We start from the raw sequence: 22,108 nt of genomic DNA on the forward strand, positions 1-22,108 counted from the left end.
TGCTTGAGAGTGTGGTAGATTGGAGCGAAACCTGAAGATTGGATAAAACTGATCTATCATTTGATTGATAGATTTTAGGCCCATTTGCACTTATTTTTATGTAATTTATTTTTACTTATCAGTATTTTGTATGTCCTAATCATATTTATCAAGCAGTTATTGTTTTAATTAAGTTGTTTATGTATACCACTTTATAATAACACCCCATGACTCTGAAAATTATGTCATGATATTGTTTAAGGCAAAGGTCTCATGTTCGATGATTCCTGAAGTTTTCAAAGTCGTTCACCATACCATTCTCTGATTTCATCAAGGCTCACAAAATTGAAACAGTTTTGTTTTATAAATTTCGTTTGAAATGAGCACTCGTGTAAGGTAGTCTTATTTATCATATATACTTCATATAAATGAGACCCAACTGCTAACTATTCAATATCATCATCACATAATGCGCTAGCAGATCTGGGTCTAAACAGATCCGAGTAATCAGTGGAACAAACAACATAGACCATGGTAGGCCAGTGCATTATGCAATGACAAATCAAATTTCATATTATTTTCAATTGGACCTAATTTTTAAGCAAGTATATATGGGATTATATATGGGATTCCATGACAGATTTATTTTGAACAAGTACTTGATTACTGTTTATAATCCACCCTAATTCTTTGCAATGTCATCAGTCGATATATTGTAAGTATTTTGGTCCTTTATTTTGTACCAAGAACTAATTTATTTTAAGGGATATGCAAATTTCTGGTGATGAGAAAATGATATATGTAATTAATTTTTAATTTTTTAACCTTACATTATTAATATTTAATAAAATGTGCCCCAAAACGTACAAACAATACTATAACAACAGTGGTAAGATGTACATTTGCAAACCTACATCAAAAGTTTGGTGATTCTATGGAAGTGTGTAATTTATATTGTGAGGTAAATTGGAGATATGCATAAATGTCCTTAGGACAAAAATCTTTTCAATAACTTATTTGCTACATGATACAAATCTGTATAGATGAACACTCAGTTTAATTTTTTTTTCTCAAAGAGTAACACGTATTTATTCATTTGAAAAACTGCCATGAAAAATAAATTTGGTTGGAAAATAATTAATGATATCAAATTGACATTTTGAAAGATGCAAAAAAATTCAATCAACTACATTGTCTCTCTGGTATCATTTTATTCCTAATTAGCAAAAAGAAAACAGTTAAGAATGGATCAGTTTTAGTTATTCTAACAGGTTATTCTAACAGAGCTTGAATTTAACACAATTATTTTGATAGCATGGGGGTCTAGTACATTCAAATATCAACAGGTCCTCCTGGGTTACCCATATTTATCCATTGATAAGCCCATCCCCATAATATGGCATTCATAGCCATGGGGGTCTAGTACATTCAAAATCAACAGGTCCTCCTGTGTTACCGTTATTTATCCATTGATAGGCCCATCCCCATAATATGGCATTCATAGCCATTTCAGCCACAGTGTAATTCTTCATTCAAATGGTGCTCACACAGAAACAGCACTTACCTGGATCATAATGACATGTGAAGTGCTTTTGAATGTAATTACACATTACTTGGAGGCTTATAAAATGGGAGTTATGGTTACCCAAATTTCTGAAAGCTAAAAGGGCTACTAAGGCTATGAAATGTATTGGCTCTTAGTAAACTTTGTAGCCCAGGGCAAAAGGAAAAGCATTAATTTGAGCCATTTTCTTGCCAAAATGCCTCCATACTTGGATTGCAGATTAATCTTTCTTGTGTTGATGTAACTTATCTCAGATGATTAGACTAATTCCAACACTTTCAAAATTTTGGGAGATTTCTAGAAAGTTCTGTCTAAAGGTAAGTCACCTTAAGAAAGCCCTATCTAAGGATTGGTCTAGCCTATACTTTTTATGACATTAGAAAGTGCCTGTATTTCACATTGCATTTTTCCCTCATAATGGATGACACGAAAAGGCCTAATACATATTTTTCAAAAAGTAGGTGCTGCACTTTAATTAAAAATAGGGGTGGGCTTATCAAGAATGGGTTTATTATTGAAATAATACATCATTGAAATGATATGGCACATTAATATTTTTTTTTAAAAATAATTTTAAAAATTGACATTTAGGCTTGACATAATTTTGTTTTACATAAATCTGAAATTATTTAAAATATTAGTCCTATAAGAACCATTCTTACATTTTGTAAAATTCTGCTCCACCCCCCCATTTTGTTTCCATTATCTCCTTATCAGTATAGAGGCTATATTGATCATGTAATTGGATTGTTTTGTTGCCATGGATTTGTTTTCTGATTTGGAATGGGTATGGTAAAAAAAAAAAGAGAACATCTGGAGTTAATTCAGTTTTGACTGGCTTTAATGAAAAGTTGGATTATCTGCTGAGCCTTCCAAACTATAATTTTTTATAATGATTAATTAAATATAGTTATGCAATCAAGAGATTTTACGTACTTTTAAGGATAATTACTTTCAAATTAATCTGCAGGTGCTAGTTCAAGTAGCAGTCATGTGACGAGTTCAGAGAATCAGAAGATGCAGTATCAAACACAGCAGCAGACATCACACCAATACCAGTACCAGACTCAGCAACAGCAGTATACAAACAGTAACCAACAACAGCAACAATACAGCAGCACTGGACCCCATGGAACACTACACATTGATACCAGTCCCAAGATGATTTCAACTGGACATGTCAGGAGCCCCTCTTCTGCTGGAAGGTAAGGATTCCATTTGCTTGAGCAAGTGGTCCAAGGCGAAAGCCTATACAGCTCACATACCCATCTCCCCTCTGTCCATGGGAGTTCAAGTCTCAGCCGGGCCAACACAAGTATGTAAGAAAGCTTGCCATTGGTTGGTGGATTTTCCCCCTCCAAATATATGGGCTGCCTTGTATAGCCTATCATATGATGAAAAGTGGTGTTAATGAGAGTAATGTAATATAGCATGCTGAAAATATGATCATGCTCATTGTAAAATTCCAGATCATGATCATTCAGTGAATGTTACACATTTAGACTAGTTAAAGTCAGTGCTGAATATAAATAATTTTTCAGTATATTTTGTGTTTTTATTTTGGTTCTCATCCATATGGATTCGGCCCTTTGTGATAAGAATTTTGAGGGGACCCGAGTGGCCAAGTGGTCTAAAGTGCTCTCTGTTATGGATCACTGCCATCTCACCTTTGTCTGCGTGGGTTTGAGTCTAGGATTCAGCCAAAGTGGGTATGTGAGAAAGCTTGCCAGTAGCTTCTCGTGGGTTGGTGGTTCTTTCTGGGGTTTTCCCGGGTTCTTCCTCCACCATTAATACTGGCCACCATGCATAACCTATTGTGTGCTGAAAAATGACGTTAAACCCTATAACAACAACAAGAATTTTGACCAGCTGCAGAACCAGGTTAGACACAAAAATAGAAGCATATATTTTATTGCAAATAACACATATCATACACTTTTTATGCCCAGATTACACTTTTTGCAACTTAAATAGCATTAATTATGCTTATTCCTCTTGGGGGTGGGTGGATTGTATGCCTACATTCAAAATTGCACCTGCCTAAAAAAAAACAATAGTTTAATTATATGCAGCTATCAAAGTCTTGCAAAGCCACTTACAGACCCATTTGGCGTGTATGGGCGCAATTTCACCATCACAGATAATAAGGTATTCAGTCAGTGGTTGGTCAGTTTTAAGTAAGACATAAATTTGAGCCAATCAGATTGCTAGATTATAAACTAAAATGTAAGTATAGACTTTAATTTTGTTAGCTAAATTCAGCCCTGATACATTGTAGGCAAGTGGTATTTGATGCCACCAGTGTCTTCATTTAGTCTATCCATCCAGTTATACATTTTGTATACTGCCCAATACATTTTTAAGAGATTAATGGATTAAAAGTAATTTTTTATGAGGTTTTATATTAAAAGATCTAAGTCAAAGTCAGTTAAAGTTCCACTTGATTCTGTCAGAATTACACTGAGTCATGTTTGACTTGTACATTTGCCTGTGCATGATGACTGTTGTATCAACTTGTTGACTTTTAAGGGTCTTATGTATGGAATGCAAATTTTAGTATTGTGTATGCAATAAAGAAAGTCATGGTCACAGACTTGTAACTATGCTCTTGCTGATTTGATATCATCTTTATCATATCAATACATTTCTACATTGTCTAGTTTTTGAAGGGGTCCTTTTTCAACAAATTGTATGTGTTCGATATCGCCATTCAGTGATGAAAAGAAAGGTGCAATGCAATTATTTCATAAATTTTCAGTCCACCCTCACCTGGCAGTTTGAATACTCTCCGTCAGCAGCTCCATGTGGCCCATACAATGTCTGGCAGTGCAGTTAGTCCAGGACCACACTCAGCCACAGGCCAGAGCTCTCCTAGTGTGTACTTTGGCTTATCCAGGAGAGGCAGTCTAACTTCATTAGCTGGTAAGTGTCTATTCGTGTCCTTGTTAATATGATAAATTACAGATTGATAGACATTTGACAAATTGGCATAGGGGCCCTGAGTGGCCGAGTGGTCTAAAGTGCTGTCCGTTACGGATCACTGCCATCTCACTTCTGTCTGCGTGGGTTCGAGTCTTGGATTCAGCTAATGTGGGTATGTGAGAAAGCTTGCCAGTAGCTTCTCGTGGGTCGGTGGTTCTTTCCGGGGTTTTCCCGGGTTCTTCCTCCACCATTAATACTGGCTGCCATGTATAGCCTATCGTGTGCTGAAAAATGGCGTTAAACCCTACAACAACAACAACAAATTGGCATAGTTCACCAGGTGCTTACATTAACCATTTATGGAGGAGCAATCATTTGTGCATATAGATGGACACTTATGTGACCTTTTGTCAGGATTCTAGTGTGTGTTTTGACTGTTCTTTGGCATGGTGCAGACGTGAATCTCACCGCTGTATCAGATGCTGTATCAGACTGACCAATCAACCAAGAGACAGAATGACAAACACTTAGTCACTTTAGTTTATTTTTAAAAGACATACATTGCCATGAATTATATTTTATTATATTATATTATATTATATTATATTATATTATATTATATTATATTATATTATATTATATTATTTAATTTCAGATTCTGAAGCAGTGCATACAACTCCTCGCTTTGTCAAGGACACCTCCAAATTCTGGTACAAGCCAAACATCACCAGGGAGGAAGGTATCTATATCTAGCAGGATAATTACACCATAGTAGCAGTAGATAGTTTTTATATGTGCTAGTTATCTCCCCTGAGAAAAGTGTTTGCCTTCTCTTGGGCCAGTGTTCCATGATGGGGACAGTAATTAATGGCATTTGATAACAGAAACCATGGATGTAATGGAACACATGACAAACAACACTTTTATTCTTTAATATGTTATATTTGCAAGACAACATTTTAAAGAGAACAAAAAATCTAATTGTATGTTAATTTAACCGATATTTTGCAGGTAGTGACATTAAAAGAAGTAAGATTTATAAAATCATTACACCGATTTGGCAGAATGTGTCTTTGTCTTTATACTATGCTGTAAATTGTTTTCTAAAGGTCAAGGACATTGAGCCCAAATTTTAGTTTTGGTTTGTGCATGAAAAGCAAGTTTCTTACACTCAATTCTCATTAAAAGGCATAGAGTGGCTACACAGTAGTTGATGTATAAGTGAAGAAATTTTATTTTAAGTGAATATACCACCACCACCACCACCAACCATATCCCGTGTATATTGTACCAGAGTGGCTTTTCACTGTTGCGATATCTATCTGTGTGTATTTATTATTCTCGAATATAACAATGAAACTGTTCCAGATATATCAGTGAAACTTCATTCACATGTCAAATGTAGTACACATATCAGACTTATTACACATATCAGACTTATTACACATATCAGACTTGGTACATATATCAGACTTGGTACGCATATCAGAATTTCGTACACATATCAAACGTTGTACACGTATCATGCTTAGTACACATAACAGATTTTGTACACATATCAGACCATTGAATTACTAGTATGTTATGACCATTGAATCACTCGCACATTTTTTATATGAAAATCATCCCCCACCACAGCTTTGATAGTGGATCTGCAGTAACTCAGTTGGTGAAGCATTTGGACTTGTAGATCAAGAGTTGCGGGATCAATACCCACACAGATTAGCTGCTTTGGTTTGCCCTTAGGAAAGGCTTGTAGATGCCATTTTCATGGCATGATATAGCCACTATTGTGTAAAGGTGTTGTAAATAAACTACAACAACATTCACAGATTTATATAGTTCATCCTTTGTTGATGCCTGTCCATTCTAAATCAAATGCACAGAAATTAATAAACTTGATTATAAATTGTATATGAAGTAAGCACTCATGTAGGATCCTCCATTTTTGTATTGCAGCCATTGCCATACTAAAGGATAAACTTCCAGGCACATTTGTTGTTCGAGACAGCAACTCCTTCCCTGGGGCCTTTGGTCTGGCACTGAAAGTAGCACAGATCCCTCCCAATGTCCAGGTCAAGCCATCAGGTGATCCACAAGCCGATCTAGTGCGACATTTCCTGATTGAGCCAACACCAAAAGGTGTCAGATTAAGAGGCTGTACCAATGAACCAGTGTTTGGTATGTTTCTGTATATTTTCTTTTTTTTCTACCTCCCACTAATACTGATTTAGGTGCAAACATAATTTATTAAATGTGCTTTTATTAACATAATTTTTAACAAATTTCAGTTACTTTGTGAAAGGTTGTTGATTCTTGCGCATTGTTGAAAGTTATGTTCTGCTTTTATGTTTGCTTTTCTCTTTTCATAAATTTTAAGAAACAATAGCAAAAACATTTAATGTCATCGCGGAATTGTCAATATGTAAACCCATTTTACTGGAATGCATTGGCTTCCTGGGTTGCATGCCAGACTCACAAATGAAAGGGGCAGGTTCAAATCCTTATATTGTATCGCTCCAGATTGGCTACTGTAGTTTGTCCGTGGGCAAGGCACTTTGCTTCAGTTGTCTCTGCAATAAACACCCAACCAAACCCATTATTGATTACCTGTTTAGATATTAAACCTCGACAACGCTACCTGTACGCATATATGCGTAGAAAATATAGTTGAACGAGCTATTAAAAAAGAAAATAAGGATTGTCTGATGTTAATACAATATGAATGATTCCTTGTAGCAACACAAGCTATGCCACTGTTTAACTAACTTGATGCTATGTCATTAGTATTTTTAGAAGTAGATTGAGCGATTTAGTGGTCTATTGTTAATGTAATAAAATCATCTTAAATCGGCAATCGTAGAAAAAGAAATTCCTAAGATTACCAAATTTTAAATATGCCTTTTCAGGACAGAATTTTTAAAATTTGTTTACATCTTTAAAAATTCCCACAGTATTTATTTTATTTTATTTTGTTTTTACAGGAACCTTGGCTGCCTTAGTGTACCAACACTCTATTACACCACTGGCACTGCCATGTAAACTAGTTCTGCCAGAAGCAGGTATCACCTAATTTTCCATTGGATATAATTCAAGTTGCTGGTGTAATAATGTCCCACATGGCAATGCAATAGACACTGAAATACACGTTCTAAATGTATTGTGTATATTACATAGGATTCAAAGGAATCTGCAAACTATGAAATCAAAACAGATTAGAAAGTCTGCAGTGAAATTTTGTTTATGGAAAAAAAATTAAAAAATTAATGCTAATTTTTTAAAATTTAAGCAAGAAATATTTGCGAAAATTATTATTGATAGTTTTGTTGATGATGAAAGTGACACAAATATTGTAGACTTGAGATTTCGTGACAGTGATGTTATAAAAATTACTTAAATTTTTGAAGGGGCCCCAAGTGGCCGAGTGGTCTGAAGCACTCTCCGTTTTGGATCACTGCCATCTCACCTCTGTCTGCGTGGGTTCGAGTTTCAGATTTGGCCAATGTGGATATGTGAGAAAACTTGCCAGTAGCTTCCCGAGGGTCGGTGGTTCTTTCCGGGGATTTCCTGGGTTCTTCCTCCACCATTAATACTGGCCGCCATGTATAGCCTATTGTGTGCTGAAAAATGGCATTAAACCCTCCAACAAATAAATTTTTGAAATAATTATTGACAGTAAATATGTATAAATTTGCCATTTCAGATGGGCACTTCATGAAAATATAATGTGATGTTTTCCAGGGAATCTGTAAAAATTGAATGACAGATATTCCAAATTTGAGGATCAATGAAAATTTAATGATGAAGAAATTCTAGATTTGAGAATTTGTGAAATTTTTATGCCTAGCTTATGATTTGTTTGATGTAATAATTTTTATTATATATAAACTTTGATTTCAGACCCTGCCAGTGACTTTGATCATGTTGATGCTGTGTCCGTCCAAGAGACATCTAGTTCTGCCTCAGCATTACTGGCACAAGGAGCAGGTAACCAGTCTGATAAAAATACAGTATTTCCTGGTGTATAATATCCAAAACATTGCAAAGGCTGCACGCCAACATCTGCAAGTATTATATACACTAATTTTGTCCCGTACACTTCACTTAGAAAGTGAATTGACATCAAATGGTATACATCATTGTCTAGGAAACAAATCATGACATTATCATACATGCCAACAATTACACTTTTGGCATAATTTTTATGCATTTTTTCACCGAATTACCTTTAATGCTTGCCCGTATACATGGATTTCTGGTACATTAAAAAATGAAGTACAAATAAAACAATAAAAACTTTTGTTTGTCATTTATATTATCATGTCTTTAATTTCATTCATTAGAACAATTAAAGAATGTTCTGAAAAAGAAAAACTCCTTTCGTAAGAATAGCATAAAAGTTGAATTGTCTTTCTTAGATCTATATGAACTTTCCTAACTTTCTATTTATAGAAACTATGTATGACCCATTTAAATGAAAATATGGGTTTCTTTAATTTGAAACTTTGCCTTTCAGATTGATTATATTCATAATCAAGTTTGCAGACCAGTCTGTATTTTGAAAGAAAATGGTGCTAAATAGTATCTGAAATGATTTTTTGAAGAAACATGGCATTTTTAACAAAAACCTGTAAAACATGTCCGATCAGAAAAAGTATGAATCATCACCATTTTACAGATTTATAAAAAAGAACAGGAGAGTGATGCAATACAGCACTTTGTCATACTCATTGCAGAATTTGTGGACTTCATGATCATTGCAGAATTTGTGGACTTTATACTCATTGCAGAATTTGTGGACTTCATGATCATTCAGCAAAATGCTAGATATGTAGGCTTGTTAAAGTGCGTGTTAAATATAAATAATTTTTTCAGCATCCATTAGCAGAAGTTTGTTATCACTACTCCTTCTAATCTACTTGGATTACTGCCTTGAAATTTTCACACATTGACCAAAAAGATTTGGTTGCTTCTAAATAAAAATTGTGCCAATTTGTATGGAAACTTTTGTTATTGCTTCTGATCTTGAATGAATGGTCATTTCAACATGAAGTATTAAATTAAGGACTTATGATATCTAGTTGCTCCTAGATGCCAATCTGATATCCAGTATGGCATCCATGGCATCCATCTTGAAAATTCTGTTATTACTTCTTCTACTGAATGGAAAGTCATAATGACATGGGATTATCACTTGAAGACTTCTTACAGTGTCTGGCTGGCACTAAGTGAAAATGGTGTTGATTTTGAGCTTTAATTCTAATCTGGCTGTTGTGTATCCATCTTGAAAACCTTACTAATCCTCCTGGATGGATGGTTATATCAACATGTGCTAATCCTCCTGGACGGATGGTTATATCAACATGTGCTAATCCTCCTACATGGATGGTTATATCAACATGTGCTAATCCTCCTGGATGGATGGTTATATCAACATGTGCTAATCCTCCTGGTTGGATGGTTATGTCAACATGTGCTAATCCTCCTGGATGGATGGTTATATCAACATGTGCTAATTGTCCTGGACGGATGGCTATATCAACATGTGCTAATCCTGCTGTATGGATGGTTATATCAACATGTGCTAATTGTCCTGGATGGATGGTTATATCAACATGTGCTAATCCTCCTTTATGGATGGTTATATCAACATGTGCTAATCCTCCTGGATGGATGGTTATGTCAACATGTGCTAATCCTCCTGGATGGATGCTTATATCAACATGTGCTATTGTCCTGGATGGATGGTTATATCAACATGTGCTAATCCTCCTGGATGGATGGTTATATCAGCATGTGCTATTCCTCCTGGATGGATGATTATATCAACATGTTCTAATCCTCCAGGATGGATGCTTATGTCAGCATGTGCTAATCCTCCTGAATGGATACTTATTTCAACATGTGCTAAGCCTCCTGGATGGATGGTTGTCTCAACATGTGCCAATCCTCCTGGATGGATGGTTATGTCAACATGTGCTAATCCTCCTGGATGGATGCTTATTTCAGCATGTGCTAATCCTCCTGAATGGATGGTTATGTCAACATGTGCTAATCCTCCTAGATGCATGGTTGTATCAACATGTGCTAATCCTCCTGGATGAATGGTTATATCAACATGTGCTAATCCTCCTGGATGGATGCTTATGTCAGCATGTGCTAATCCTCCTGAATGGATGCTTATTTCAACATGTGCTAATCCTCCTAGATGAATGGTTATATCAACATGTGCTAATCCTCCTGTATGGATGGTTATATCAACATGTGCTAATTGTCCTGGATGGATGCTTATTTCAACATTTGCTAATCCTCCTGGATGGATGGTTATATCAACATGTGCTAATCCTCCTGGATGGATGGCTATGTCAACATGTGCTAATCCTCCTGGATGGATGCTTATGTCAGCATGTGCTAATCCTCCTGAATGGATGCTTATTTCAACATGTGCTAATCCTCCTAGATGAATGGTTATATCAACATGTGCTAATCCTCCTGTATGGATGGTTATATCAACATGTGCTAATTGTCCTGGATGGATGCTTATTTCAACATGTGCTAATCCTCCTGGATGGATGGTTATATCAACATGTGCTAATCCTCCTGGATGGATGGCTATGTCAACATGTGCTAATCCTCCTGGATGGATGCTTATGTCAGCATGTGCTAATCCTCCTGGATGGATGCTTATTTTAACATGTGCTAATCCTCCTGGATGGATGGTTATATCAACATGTGCTAATCGTCCAGGATGGATGGTTATGTCAACATGTGCTGATCTTCCTGAATGGATGCTTATTTCAACATGTGCTAAGCCTCCTGGATGGATGGTTGTCTCAACATGTGCCAATCCTCCTGGATGGATGGTTATGTCAACATGTGCTAATCCTCCTAGATGGATGGTTGTATCAGCATGTGCTAATCCTCCTGGATGAATGGTTATATCAACATGTGCTAATCCTCCTTAATGGATGCTTATGTCAGCATGTGCTAATCCTCCTGGATGGATGCTTATTTCAACATGTGCTAATCCTCCTGGATGGATGGTTATATCTACATGTGCTAATCATCCAGGATGGCTGGCTATGTCAACATGTGCTAATCCTCCTGGATGGATGCTTATGTCAGCATGTGCTAATCCTCCTGGATGGATGCTTATTTTAACATGTGCTAATCCTCCTGGATGGATGGTTATATCAACATGTGCTAATCGTCCAGGATGGATGGTTATGTCAACATGTGCTGATCTTCCTAGGTGGATGGTTATATCAACATGTGCTAATCGTCCAGGATGGATGGTTATGTCAACATGTGCTGATCTTCCTAGATGGATGGTTATATCAACATGTGCTTAATCCTCCTGGATGGATGGTTATATCAACATGTGCTAATCGTCCAGGATGGATGGTTATGTCAACATGTGCTAATCCTCCTGGATGGATGGTTATGTCAACATGTGCTAATCCTCCTGGATGGATGGTTATATCAACATGTGCTGATCCTCCTGGATGGATGGTTTAATCAACATGTGCTAAACCTCCTGGATGGATGCTTATATCAACATGTGCTTAATCCTCCTGGATGGATGGTTATATCAACATGTGCTAATCCTCCTGGATGGATGGTTATATCAACGTGTGCTAATCCTCCTGTGTAGATGGTTATATCAACATGTGCTTAATCCTCCTGGATGAATGGTTATGTCAACATGTTCTAATCCTCCTGGATGGATGGTTATATCATGATGTCTAGTTAACCTCAAAAATAAAAATGGTGCCATTTTGACATCGATATGGCCATTTCCTTGCTAATTCTTCTGAATGGATGACATATATACATGGAGTTTTCACCAAAAGACTCTTAATGATGTCAACTAGATCTGAAATCAAAATAAAGCCGATCTTTTATTGAAAATGGCCACCACATCTTGGAAATATTTTTTGCAGAAGAATGTCAGAGATGGTTTTCAGCAGTCAACAGTTTAAAAGAAGAAACAGTCTTTTCTTGAATTAATGTAAATTTTTCCAAGCAGAGCATTCCCCCATCAAGGGACATTTGTTTCATCCAGCTTACTTTATTCATGTTTGTGTTGAATGAAATTATGAAGGCATTTGTTTCTGTGTTTTTTGCATAGTTCCATATCTGCTGCTTGTTTTGATTGGTTAAAAATAAATTTTTTCTGTCCAAAAATATAAAGAAGCGTTTCATTCATTGTCTGATGACAAATAACAAAAACTTCAAGCCCAAGCAAACAGGCCCTCATATTGGGATATCCCTCAAAGTCACACAAATGGATATGGGTTACATAGGGCTTATTTTGGATTTTAATACTTGCAGATGGGATTCTGATGGTCTTGTCCTTTAAAGTGTATCGTTTTGCATTGTGCTGAGTCATATGTTAGGTAAAAAAATAGGAAATATTATGTTAACAGCAATTTTTACAACAAGCACTGCTGTATTTAGGTCACAGGGATTTAAATCCATGCATGCCAGTGGTATACTGTCCATTGACCTTTAGCAATTTTAGTTGGTATTTCTAATAATAGTAAAAACAACAACAGCATAGTGCACGTTTTGTTAAGGGAGACAACTCCAATTTATGTCAATTATTATATATTATATTAGTTAGCTCCCTTGGATAAAGAACTGATTGTAATACTTGAACCATTAGTGTGAAATGCTATTTTTAAATACAGAAAATCGTGATAGTAATTCCTCACATACTGATTCAAATCCTAATACAAATTTCCACTGATACATAAATAAAAGAAAGTTATAGATAAATTTTTAGAATTATTTCAAGCTTTCAGCTTCCAGTATGTTTAATTAACAATTACTTTCAGTCTTTTGGCCATTAGTTTATTTTTGTCATCATTATTTTGAACTGTGAGTTCAGCACTATAATACTGTTTGCTCTGTTTTTATTTGTTTGCATATTTCTGCAGAAGTCCAGTAAAACAAAACCTGCTTTAATGTGAAATTGCAATAACTTTTAGAGTTAAGTAAAACATATGGATTGTTAAATTTACTTACTTGTATATAAAGACTACCTTTATATAAGAGGTGCTTTGAGCTGCTCCCTTAAATGATCATTGCATGAGTGGATTTTTTTGCGTCGGGTTGACATCAGAATGTTTCTGACTTCCTGCAAACTTGTTTCTAAAAATATACTCTGTTTTAAATTATTAACTTTTTATTGCAGCCTGCAATGTCTTTTTCTTGAATACGGTCGACACTGAATCCCTTACCGGACCGCAGGCTGTTGCCCAAGCAATGAAGGTGACCTTTGATGTTGACCCCAAGCCTAAAACAACCATTGTTCATTTTAAAGTCTCCAATCAGGGTATCACACTAACAGACAATCAGCGCAAGTAAGTAGTCAATCTTAATGTTTAGCTTTACTGGTCATAGACACAGAAGAACTTATGGGATAGTCTGTTGTCCATTGTCGATCCATCAGTTAGTACAAGGTTGTCATCACTACTCCTAAACTACTTAGGGGATTGCTTTGAATCTTTACACACACACTCCTCCTAAACTACTTAGGGATTGCTTGGAATCTTTACACACACACACTCCTCCTAAACTACTTAGGGGATTGCTTTGAATCTTTACACACACACTCCTCCTAAACTACTTGGGGGATTGTTTGGAATCTTTACACACACATTCCTCCTAAACTGCTTAGGGATTGCTTTGAATCTTTACACACACACACTCCTAAACTACTTAGGGGATTGCTTTGAATCTTTCCACACACACTCCTCCTAAGCTACTTAGGGATTGCTTTGAATCTTTACACACACACTCTTCCTAAACTACTTAGGGGATTGCTTTGAATTATTACACACACAGTCCTTCTAAACTACTTAGGGGATTGCTTTGAATCTTTACACACACACTGCTCCTAAGCTACTAAGGGATTGCTTTGAATCTTTACACACATACTCGTCCTAAACTACTTAGGGGATTGCTTTGAATTATTACACACACACTCCTTCTAAACTACTTAGGGATTGCTTTGAATCTTTACACACACACTCCTCCTAAGCAACTTAGGGATTACTTTGAATCTTTATACACACTTCCTAAACTACTTAGAGGATTGCTTTGAATCTTTACACACACACTCCTCCTAAGCTCCTTGGTGGATTGCTTTGAATCTTTACACACATATGCCTCCTAAACTACCTAGGGGATTGCTTTGAATCTTTACACACACACTTATCCTAAACTAATTAGGGGATTGCTTTGAATCTTTACATACTTACTCCTCCTAAGCTACTAAGGGGATTGCTTTGAATCTTTACACACACACTCTTCCTAAACTACTTAGGGGATTGCTTTGAATTATTACACACACAGTCCTTCTAAACTACTTAGGGGATTGCTTTGAATCTTTACACACACACTGCTCCTAAGCTACTAAGGGATTGCTTTGAATCTTTACACACATACTCGTCCTAAACTACTTAGGGGATTGCTTTGAATTATTACACACACACTCCTTCTAAACTACTTAGGGATTGCTTTGAATCTTTACACACACACTCCTCCTAAGCAACTTAGGGATTGCTTTGAATCTTTATACACACTTCCTAAACTACTTAGAGGATTGCTTTGAATCTTTACACACACACTCCTCCTAAGCTCCTTGGTGGATTGCTTTGAATCTTTACACACATATGCCTCCTAAACTACCTAGGGGATTGCTTTGAATCTTTACACACACACTTATCCTAAACTAATTAGGGGATTGCTTTGAATCTTTACATACTTACTCCTCCTAAGCTACTAAGGGGATTGCTTTGAATCTTGACACACACACTCCTCCTAAGCTACTTAGTGGATTGCTTTAAATCTTTACATACACACTTCTCCTAAACTACTTAGGGGATTGCTTTGAATCTTTACACACACACTCCTCCTAAACTACTTAGGGATTGCTTGGAATCTTTACACACACACTCTTCCTAAACTACTTAGGGGATTGCTTTGAATCTTTACACACACACTCCTCCTAAACTACTTGGGGGATTGTTTGGAATCTTTACACACACATTCCTCCTAAACTGCTTAGGGATTGCTTTGAATCTTTACACACACACACTCCTAAACTACTTAGGGGATTGCTTTGAATCTTTCCACGCACACTCCTCCTAAGCTACTTAGGGATTGCTTTGAATCTTTACACACACACTCTTCCTAAACTACTTAAGGGATTGCTTTGAATTATTACACACACAGTCCTTCTAAATTACTTAGGGGATTGCTTTGAATCTTTACACACACACTGCTCCTAAGCTACTAAGGGATTGCTTTGAATCTTTACACACATACTCGTCCTAAACTACTTAGGGGATTGCTTTGAATTATTACACACACACTCCTTCTAAACTACTTAGGGATTGCTTTGAATCTTTACACACACACTCCTCCTAAGCAACTTAGGGATTGCTTTGAACCTTTATACACACTTCCTAAACTACTTAGAGGATTGCTTTGAATCTTTACACACACACTCCTCCTAAGCTCCTTGGTGGATTGCTTTGAATCTTTACACACATATGCCTCCTAAACTACCTAGGGGATTGCTTTGAATCTTTACACACACACTTATCCTAAACTAATTAGGGGATTGCTTTGAATCTTTACATACTTGCTCCTCCTAAGCTACTAAGGGGATTGCTTTGAATCTTGACACACTCCTCCTAAGCTACTTAGTGGATTGCTTTAAATCTTTACATACACACTTCTCCTAAACTACTTAGGGGATTGCTTTGAATCTTTACACACACACTCCTCCTAAACTACTTTGGGATTGCTTTGAGTCTTTACACACACACACTCCTAAACTACTTAGGGATTGCTTTGAATCTTTACACACACACTGCTCCTAAACTACTTAATAGATTGCTTTGAATCTTTGCACACACACTCCTCCTAAACTACTTGGGGCCCCGAGTGGCCGAGTGGTCTAAAGCGCTCTTCGTTACGGATCACTGCCATCTGACCTCTGTCTGCGGCGGTTCGAGTCTAAGATTCAGCCAATGTGGGCATGTGAGAAAGCTTGCCAGTAGCTTCTCGTGGGTCGGTGGTTCTTTCCGGGGTTTTCCGGGTTCTTCCTCCACCATTAATACTGGCCGCCATGTATAGCCTATCGTGCTGAAAAATGGCGTTAAACCCCACAACAACAACAACAACAACCTAAACTACTTAGGGATTGCTTTGAATCTTTACACACACTCCTCCTAAACTACTTAATAGATTGCTTTGAATCTTTGCACACACACTCCTCCTAAACTACTTAGGGGATTGCTTTGAATCTTTGCACACACACTCCTCCTAAACTACTTGGGGGATTGCTTTGAATATTTACACACATACTCCTCCTAAACTACTTAGGGGATTGCTTTTAATCTTTACACACATATGCCTCCTAAACTACCTAGTGGATTGCTTTGAATATGTACACACACACTCTTCCTAAACTACTTAGGGGATTGCTTTGAATCTTTACATACACACTCCTCCTAAGCTACTTAGGGGATTGCTTTGAATCTTTACACACACTTCTCCTAAACTACTTAGTGGATTGCTTTGAGTCTTTACACACATACGCCTCCTAAACTACTTAGGGGATAGATTTGAATCTTTACATACATGCTCCTCCTAAACTACTTAGGGGATTGCTTTGAATCTTTACACACATATGCCTCCTAGACTACTAAGGGGATTGCTTTGAATCTTTACACACACACTCCTCCTAAACTACTAAGGGGATTGCTCTGAATCTTTACACACACTCCTCCTAAACTACTTAGTGATTGCTTTGAATCTTTGCACACACACTCCTCCTAAACTACTTAGGGATTGCTTTGAGTCTTTACACACACACTCCTCCTAAACTACTTAGGGTTTGCTTTGAGTCTTTACACACACACTCTTCCTAAACTACTTAGGGTTTGCTTTGAGTCTTTACACACACACTCCTCCTAAACTACTTAGGGTTTGCTTTGAGTCTTTACACACACACTCTTCCTAAACTACTTAGGGTTTGCTTTGAGTCTTTACACACACACTCCTCCTAAACTACTTAGGGATTGCTTTGAATCTTTACACATACTCCTTCTAAATTACTTAAGGGATTGCTTTGAATCTTTACACACACACTCCTCCTAAACTACTTAGGGGATTGCTTGGAATCTTTACACACGCACACATCCTAAACTACTTAGGGGATTGCTTTGAAACGTTACACACACACACTCCTCCTAAACTACTCTAGCTGATTCTAAATGAAAGTGGTGCAGATCTGATAACCTATATTTAAAATACTACTCCTCCTGAAGAATTATATCAGCATAGGGTTTTCACTGAAAGACTTCTTATGATGTTTTGTTGGTCCTAAATGAATGTAATACTGATCTGATGTCCAATGTGCCTGCTATGGTAGCCACCTTGAAAATCTTGTTTTCATTACTTCTTCTGAATGGATGGTCATATCAGCATTGGTTTTCACTAAAAGACTTGTGATGTTCAGCTGGTCCTAAATGAAAATGGTGCCAATCTGAAATCCAGTGTAGCCACCATGGCAGACGTCTTTCTAATCTTGCTATCACAACTTACTTGAACACAAAAGTCATATTGACATGGAGGATTGTTGTGATACCTTGTTGGTTCTAAACAAAAATGGTGCCACACGTAAATCCAGTTTGGCTGCCACAATGTCTGATTTAGAAATCTTGTAACTATTCCCCCTGAATAGATGATTATTATGACATTGGGTTTTCACCAAAAGATTAGTAAATATGTCTACTTTGTCGTAAGTGAGAATGGTGCCAAACTGACATCCAATTTCTATACCAGAGCAGCTAATTTGAAAATATTTTTATTACTGAAGAATATCACAGATACCTTGAACACTCAACAGTGAAAAGGAAGAAATAATCTTGTCTTGAATTCCTGGAAATTCTTTTCATCCATTTGAACATTGTTTCCTTCAAGTGACTCATGTTTGCACTCTTTTTTGTTTCCTTCAAGTGACTCATGTTTGCACTCTTTTTCAAACTAAATGCATGGAGTATTTTACTCTGCCTCTTGGCTTTTGTATGCATGTGTGATTTGGTTTTGAACTTAGCTTCAACAGTTTTAACCATATCGCTACAATGTCTCCAGTGTGGCAATTTATAGTGATGTCTAGCACTGGGACAGAATGCTGCAAACATGTAACTTTATCTCCCACCCAGTCACGTTATCCTGACACCAGGCCGACCAGCCCTAAGACTAACCTCTCAATGTTGGGACCAAGCAAGGCAGCTGCTATTATAAGTCATTGGTACGACTCGGCCAGGGTTCTGACTCTATTGGCATGTATATAAAGGCATCATATTAGAGAGAAGCAGCAATGTGACATAAATCTGTCACTTAGATATAAATTTGCACAACAAAACTGAATTTGTATCCATCTACAACTTTATTTGTCTTGATAACATTTCTGCTTTGTGTTCCTTTTTCTGTTTTACAGAAAGTCTTTGAAAGAACTCGTTCCTTCCTTGTACATATCTTTAGTTACCTATAATCTTTAAGATGCAAAATAAAATTAATCTGATTCATTCTCCTCCTTCAGGTTGTTTTTCCGACGTCATTACCCTGTTGCATCGGTAACTTTCTGTGGGATGGATCCAGAAGACAGAAAGTAAGTAAGATGCAGCGAAACAAATTTTGCCTTGATAGCAAGAGTGTTTTTTTAAGTACCTGTTAGACTTAGAGGTGTTTCATTCATTCCATGCTTATGGCATGTGTCCATTCCCTTTTTCCAAATTTAGTTTGCAGTACTAATAATTGTTTTAAACTTTATGATCTTAGTAAAATTAGCAACAAAAGTACAAACTCACTAGGGGGTCCCAAGTAGCAGAGTGGTCTGAAGTGCTCACCATTACAGATCACTGCCATCTCACTTCTGCATGGGTTCAAAGTCTCAGGCTCGAAAAATGTGGCTGTGCGTGAAAGCTTGCCAGTAGCTTCCCATGGGTCGGTGGGTCTTTCAGGGTTTTTTCATGGGTTCTCCCTATTCCAGTTATAGTGGCCACCAGGTATAGCCTATCTTGTGCTCAGAAAAGGCATTAAACCCCATAACAACCAGAACAAACTCGCTGGTCTTACATGTCAGTATATGTCCAGAGAGGCAACTTAGATTTAGGCAAATGACTAGATTTGATGTTAGTTATCTCCATTCAGTATTGTTCCAATGCTAATAGTGCTTGAAACAATAGTATAACTTGCTCTCAAAAGACAATCAGTACAATAATTTCTCTGAATATTGTTCAGATATTAATAAAAATTCTCTTGTGACAAATAAAGAAAAGAAAAATTTAAAGAAGAATGTGTAGAGCAGTATATTTAGACAGTAAAATGGTTTATGAATATGAAGATCTCTTGAATTATGTTCCTGAGTTAATCTTAAGTAAATTTGTGTAACGTTAACCTCCGAGATTTTAGTATTTTCAGTACTTTGATTTATTTCCTTGCCTAAATACTAGTTTTCCATGAAATTTAGTATAAATATTTCATATTGATATCTGGAGTCAATGATTCAATTACAGCATGTTAACCAAGATTACAATTTAATAGAGAGATCAAAAACCAATAAGTAAAGATTTCTCAAGGACACCTTGCTTATCTTAATTTCAATGACAGCCTGTAAATTTTGAGTAAGAATCCATTTGATACTGAAAAACTGCATTTAGGTTATTATTGTTTCTACAGTTTTAAAAAATAAAAGCAGCAGACAAGGTATTCAAGTTCCCATCCATTCTATTGTCTGTATGTCTGCCGTGCTTTCCACTCAGTAACTTCAGTGTCATTTGAAGATCAGTTGTTGAACTTTTTGCATTATCATATTATTACAAGAGGTTATATTTTATACCATGTGTATGGTCCTAGTTTCCAGGTCAGGGTCAAAGGCTGACATTTTCATTTCCTCATTTCTATACTGTTCTATTTAAGAACTCAGTGTTGTGTGCTTTGTCATAGTTCAAGGACACATTCAAAGTCACATCTTTCAGTTCAATGTCACGTATCTTATTACTGATATTTTTCATTGAGTTTTATAAATCTGAGCCCTTTTAGATACAAACTTGGTACTTGAATATATCACTACCACGAAAATGAGTCGGGTACCATATTCAATTATACTTTCAAGGTTTCTTGGAAGATATAAAGGGACATGAACTTGTCAAATTTGTTCACATTGTCAGTTTTCAAAATTATAGTCCTTAATAAGAGTAAAAATCTGTTCTTTATTTAAATGCCCTTCAAAGGTCAGGTTTATTATGTTCTGGTGTGTTCTGTTTATACGTATATACATCTGTTAACATTTGCTTGTATGGCCAGTAACTTAGTAATGATTGGAGACATTTTAATGAAACTGTGCCCAAGGATATGTTATGACTAGACCTTGTGTCATGTACCATAGCCTGTAGGTCAAGTATATGGTAATGGAAAATATATTGTGTGATTTGTATCCTTGTCCAGTGTATAGAAGATTTTCAGTCAGTGATTTTAACAAAGCCTTAGCTAATTACAGTATATATTCATGTGTTGACCATGTGTCACTTACTGAAGCCACATACCCTGACTGAGAATCATGGTCATTGCAAAGGGAAAATGTTAATTGGACTTGTATCCTTGCCAGGAATATAACTTTGGAACCAGTCAAGATATTCTAATGACACTTGAAACAGTTATATGTCACGATTAGACCGTGTCACATATTATAGACATGCCTCCTGTCTCAAGGTGAAGGTCACAGCAAGGGGAGATATCAATCAGCAAACTCACCATGTAATCGTACAACTTTTAAATTACTGAAGATATTTACCCGAAACTTTGGCCTTCTATACATTTTGGCAGCGAATAATATATTCAGTCATACACTTGGCTTCAAGTCAGGTCCACAGCAAGGTATAATACAAGTCTATGCCTTATTTCCTTCTCTAGGCTGTCACTTTTTAATCCCCGAGATATTTTGATTAAGTGTAGCATAGGTTCATATCATAGTGTGCAGTAGTCAAGTCTGAAGCTCAAATGTCAAAGGTCACAAGGCAATTGAATCTTGTGCTTTTTTTGGTACTCGTCTTTAGTGATGTGTATCAGTTCATGAGACACATATAGCTATATGGCTTTCACTTTTAGAACTACAAAGAACTTGTCCAAAAGGAGACTTCTTGAGTTGTAACATTCAACACTATGAGCTGTGTGTGACGCCTTGTTTCATAAGAAAGGAAAAATATAAAGCATGGTACAAAATACAATTGATTAGAACAAATGCAAACAACTCCAGTATCTTACACAATATGATGCAACCAGGGAGCTAGCTTAATAAATGTGTCAAAAATGGGGAGTGCGGTTTGGATGTTGGTCTATCAAAGATAGGGATGGGTTTATCATACAAGGTTATGGGTAGGCTTATAAGACAAAGGTAGGGGATGGAGAAGGGGGTGGGGGGCTGGCTTATCAGCCAAAAATAGGGATTGGCTTGTCAGACAAAGATATTGTTGGAAAGTGTCTGGCATTGTTTTAATGGCAGGGGTGGGTGTAGCTTATCGCATGCATGGGCTTACCATTGTGATCAATTAAATATCT

General features: G+C 36.6%; 1 protein-coding gene across 13 annotated transcripts in view; it reads left to right on the forward strand.

The window, feature by feature from the left end:
• Positions 1-22,108, forward strand: part of LOC149791062 (tensin-3-like) — a 522,379-nt gene that overhangs the window by 489,906 nt on the left and 10,365 nt on the right. For all 13 annotated transcript variants that reach the window (XM_089972994.1, XM_089972985.1, XM_089972988.1 and 10 more), the window contains 8 exons: positions 2,514-2,748; positions 4,302-4,465; positions 5,121-5,204; positions 6,425-6,646; positions 7,450-7,527; positions 8,366-8,452; positions 13,665-13,833; positions 19,092-19,160. In XM_089972994.1, coding sequence (XP_089829120.1) covers positions 2,514-2,748; positions 4,302-4,465; positions 5,121-5,204; positions 6,425-6,646; positions 7,450-7,527; positions 8,366-8,452; positions 13,665-13,833; positions 19,092-19,160 — 1,108 coding nt within the window. The remainder of the gene's footprint in view (positions 1-2,513; positions 2,749-4,301; positions 4,466-5,120; positions 5,205-6,424; positions 6,647-7,449; positions 7,528-8,365; positions 8,453-13,664; positions 13,834-19,091; positions 19,161-22,108) is intronic.

This window comes from Sinohyriopsis cumingii, chromosome 10 (assembly GCF_028554795.1).
Source record: "Sinohyriopsis cumingii isolate HCF-2022 chromosome 10, ASM2855479v2, whole genome shotgun sequence".
NCBI classification, from domain to species: Eukaryota; Metazoa; Mollusca; class Bivalvia; order Unionida; family Unionidae; genus Sinohyriopsis; species Sinohyriopsis cumingii.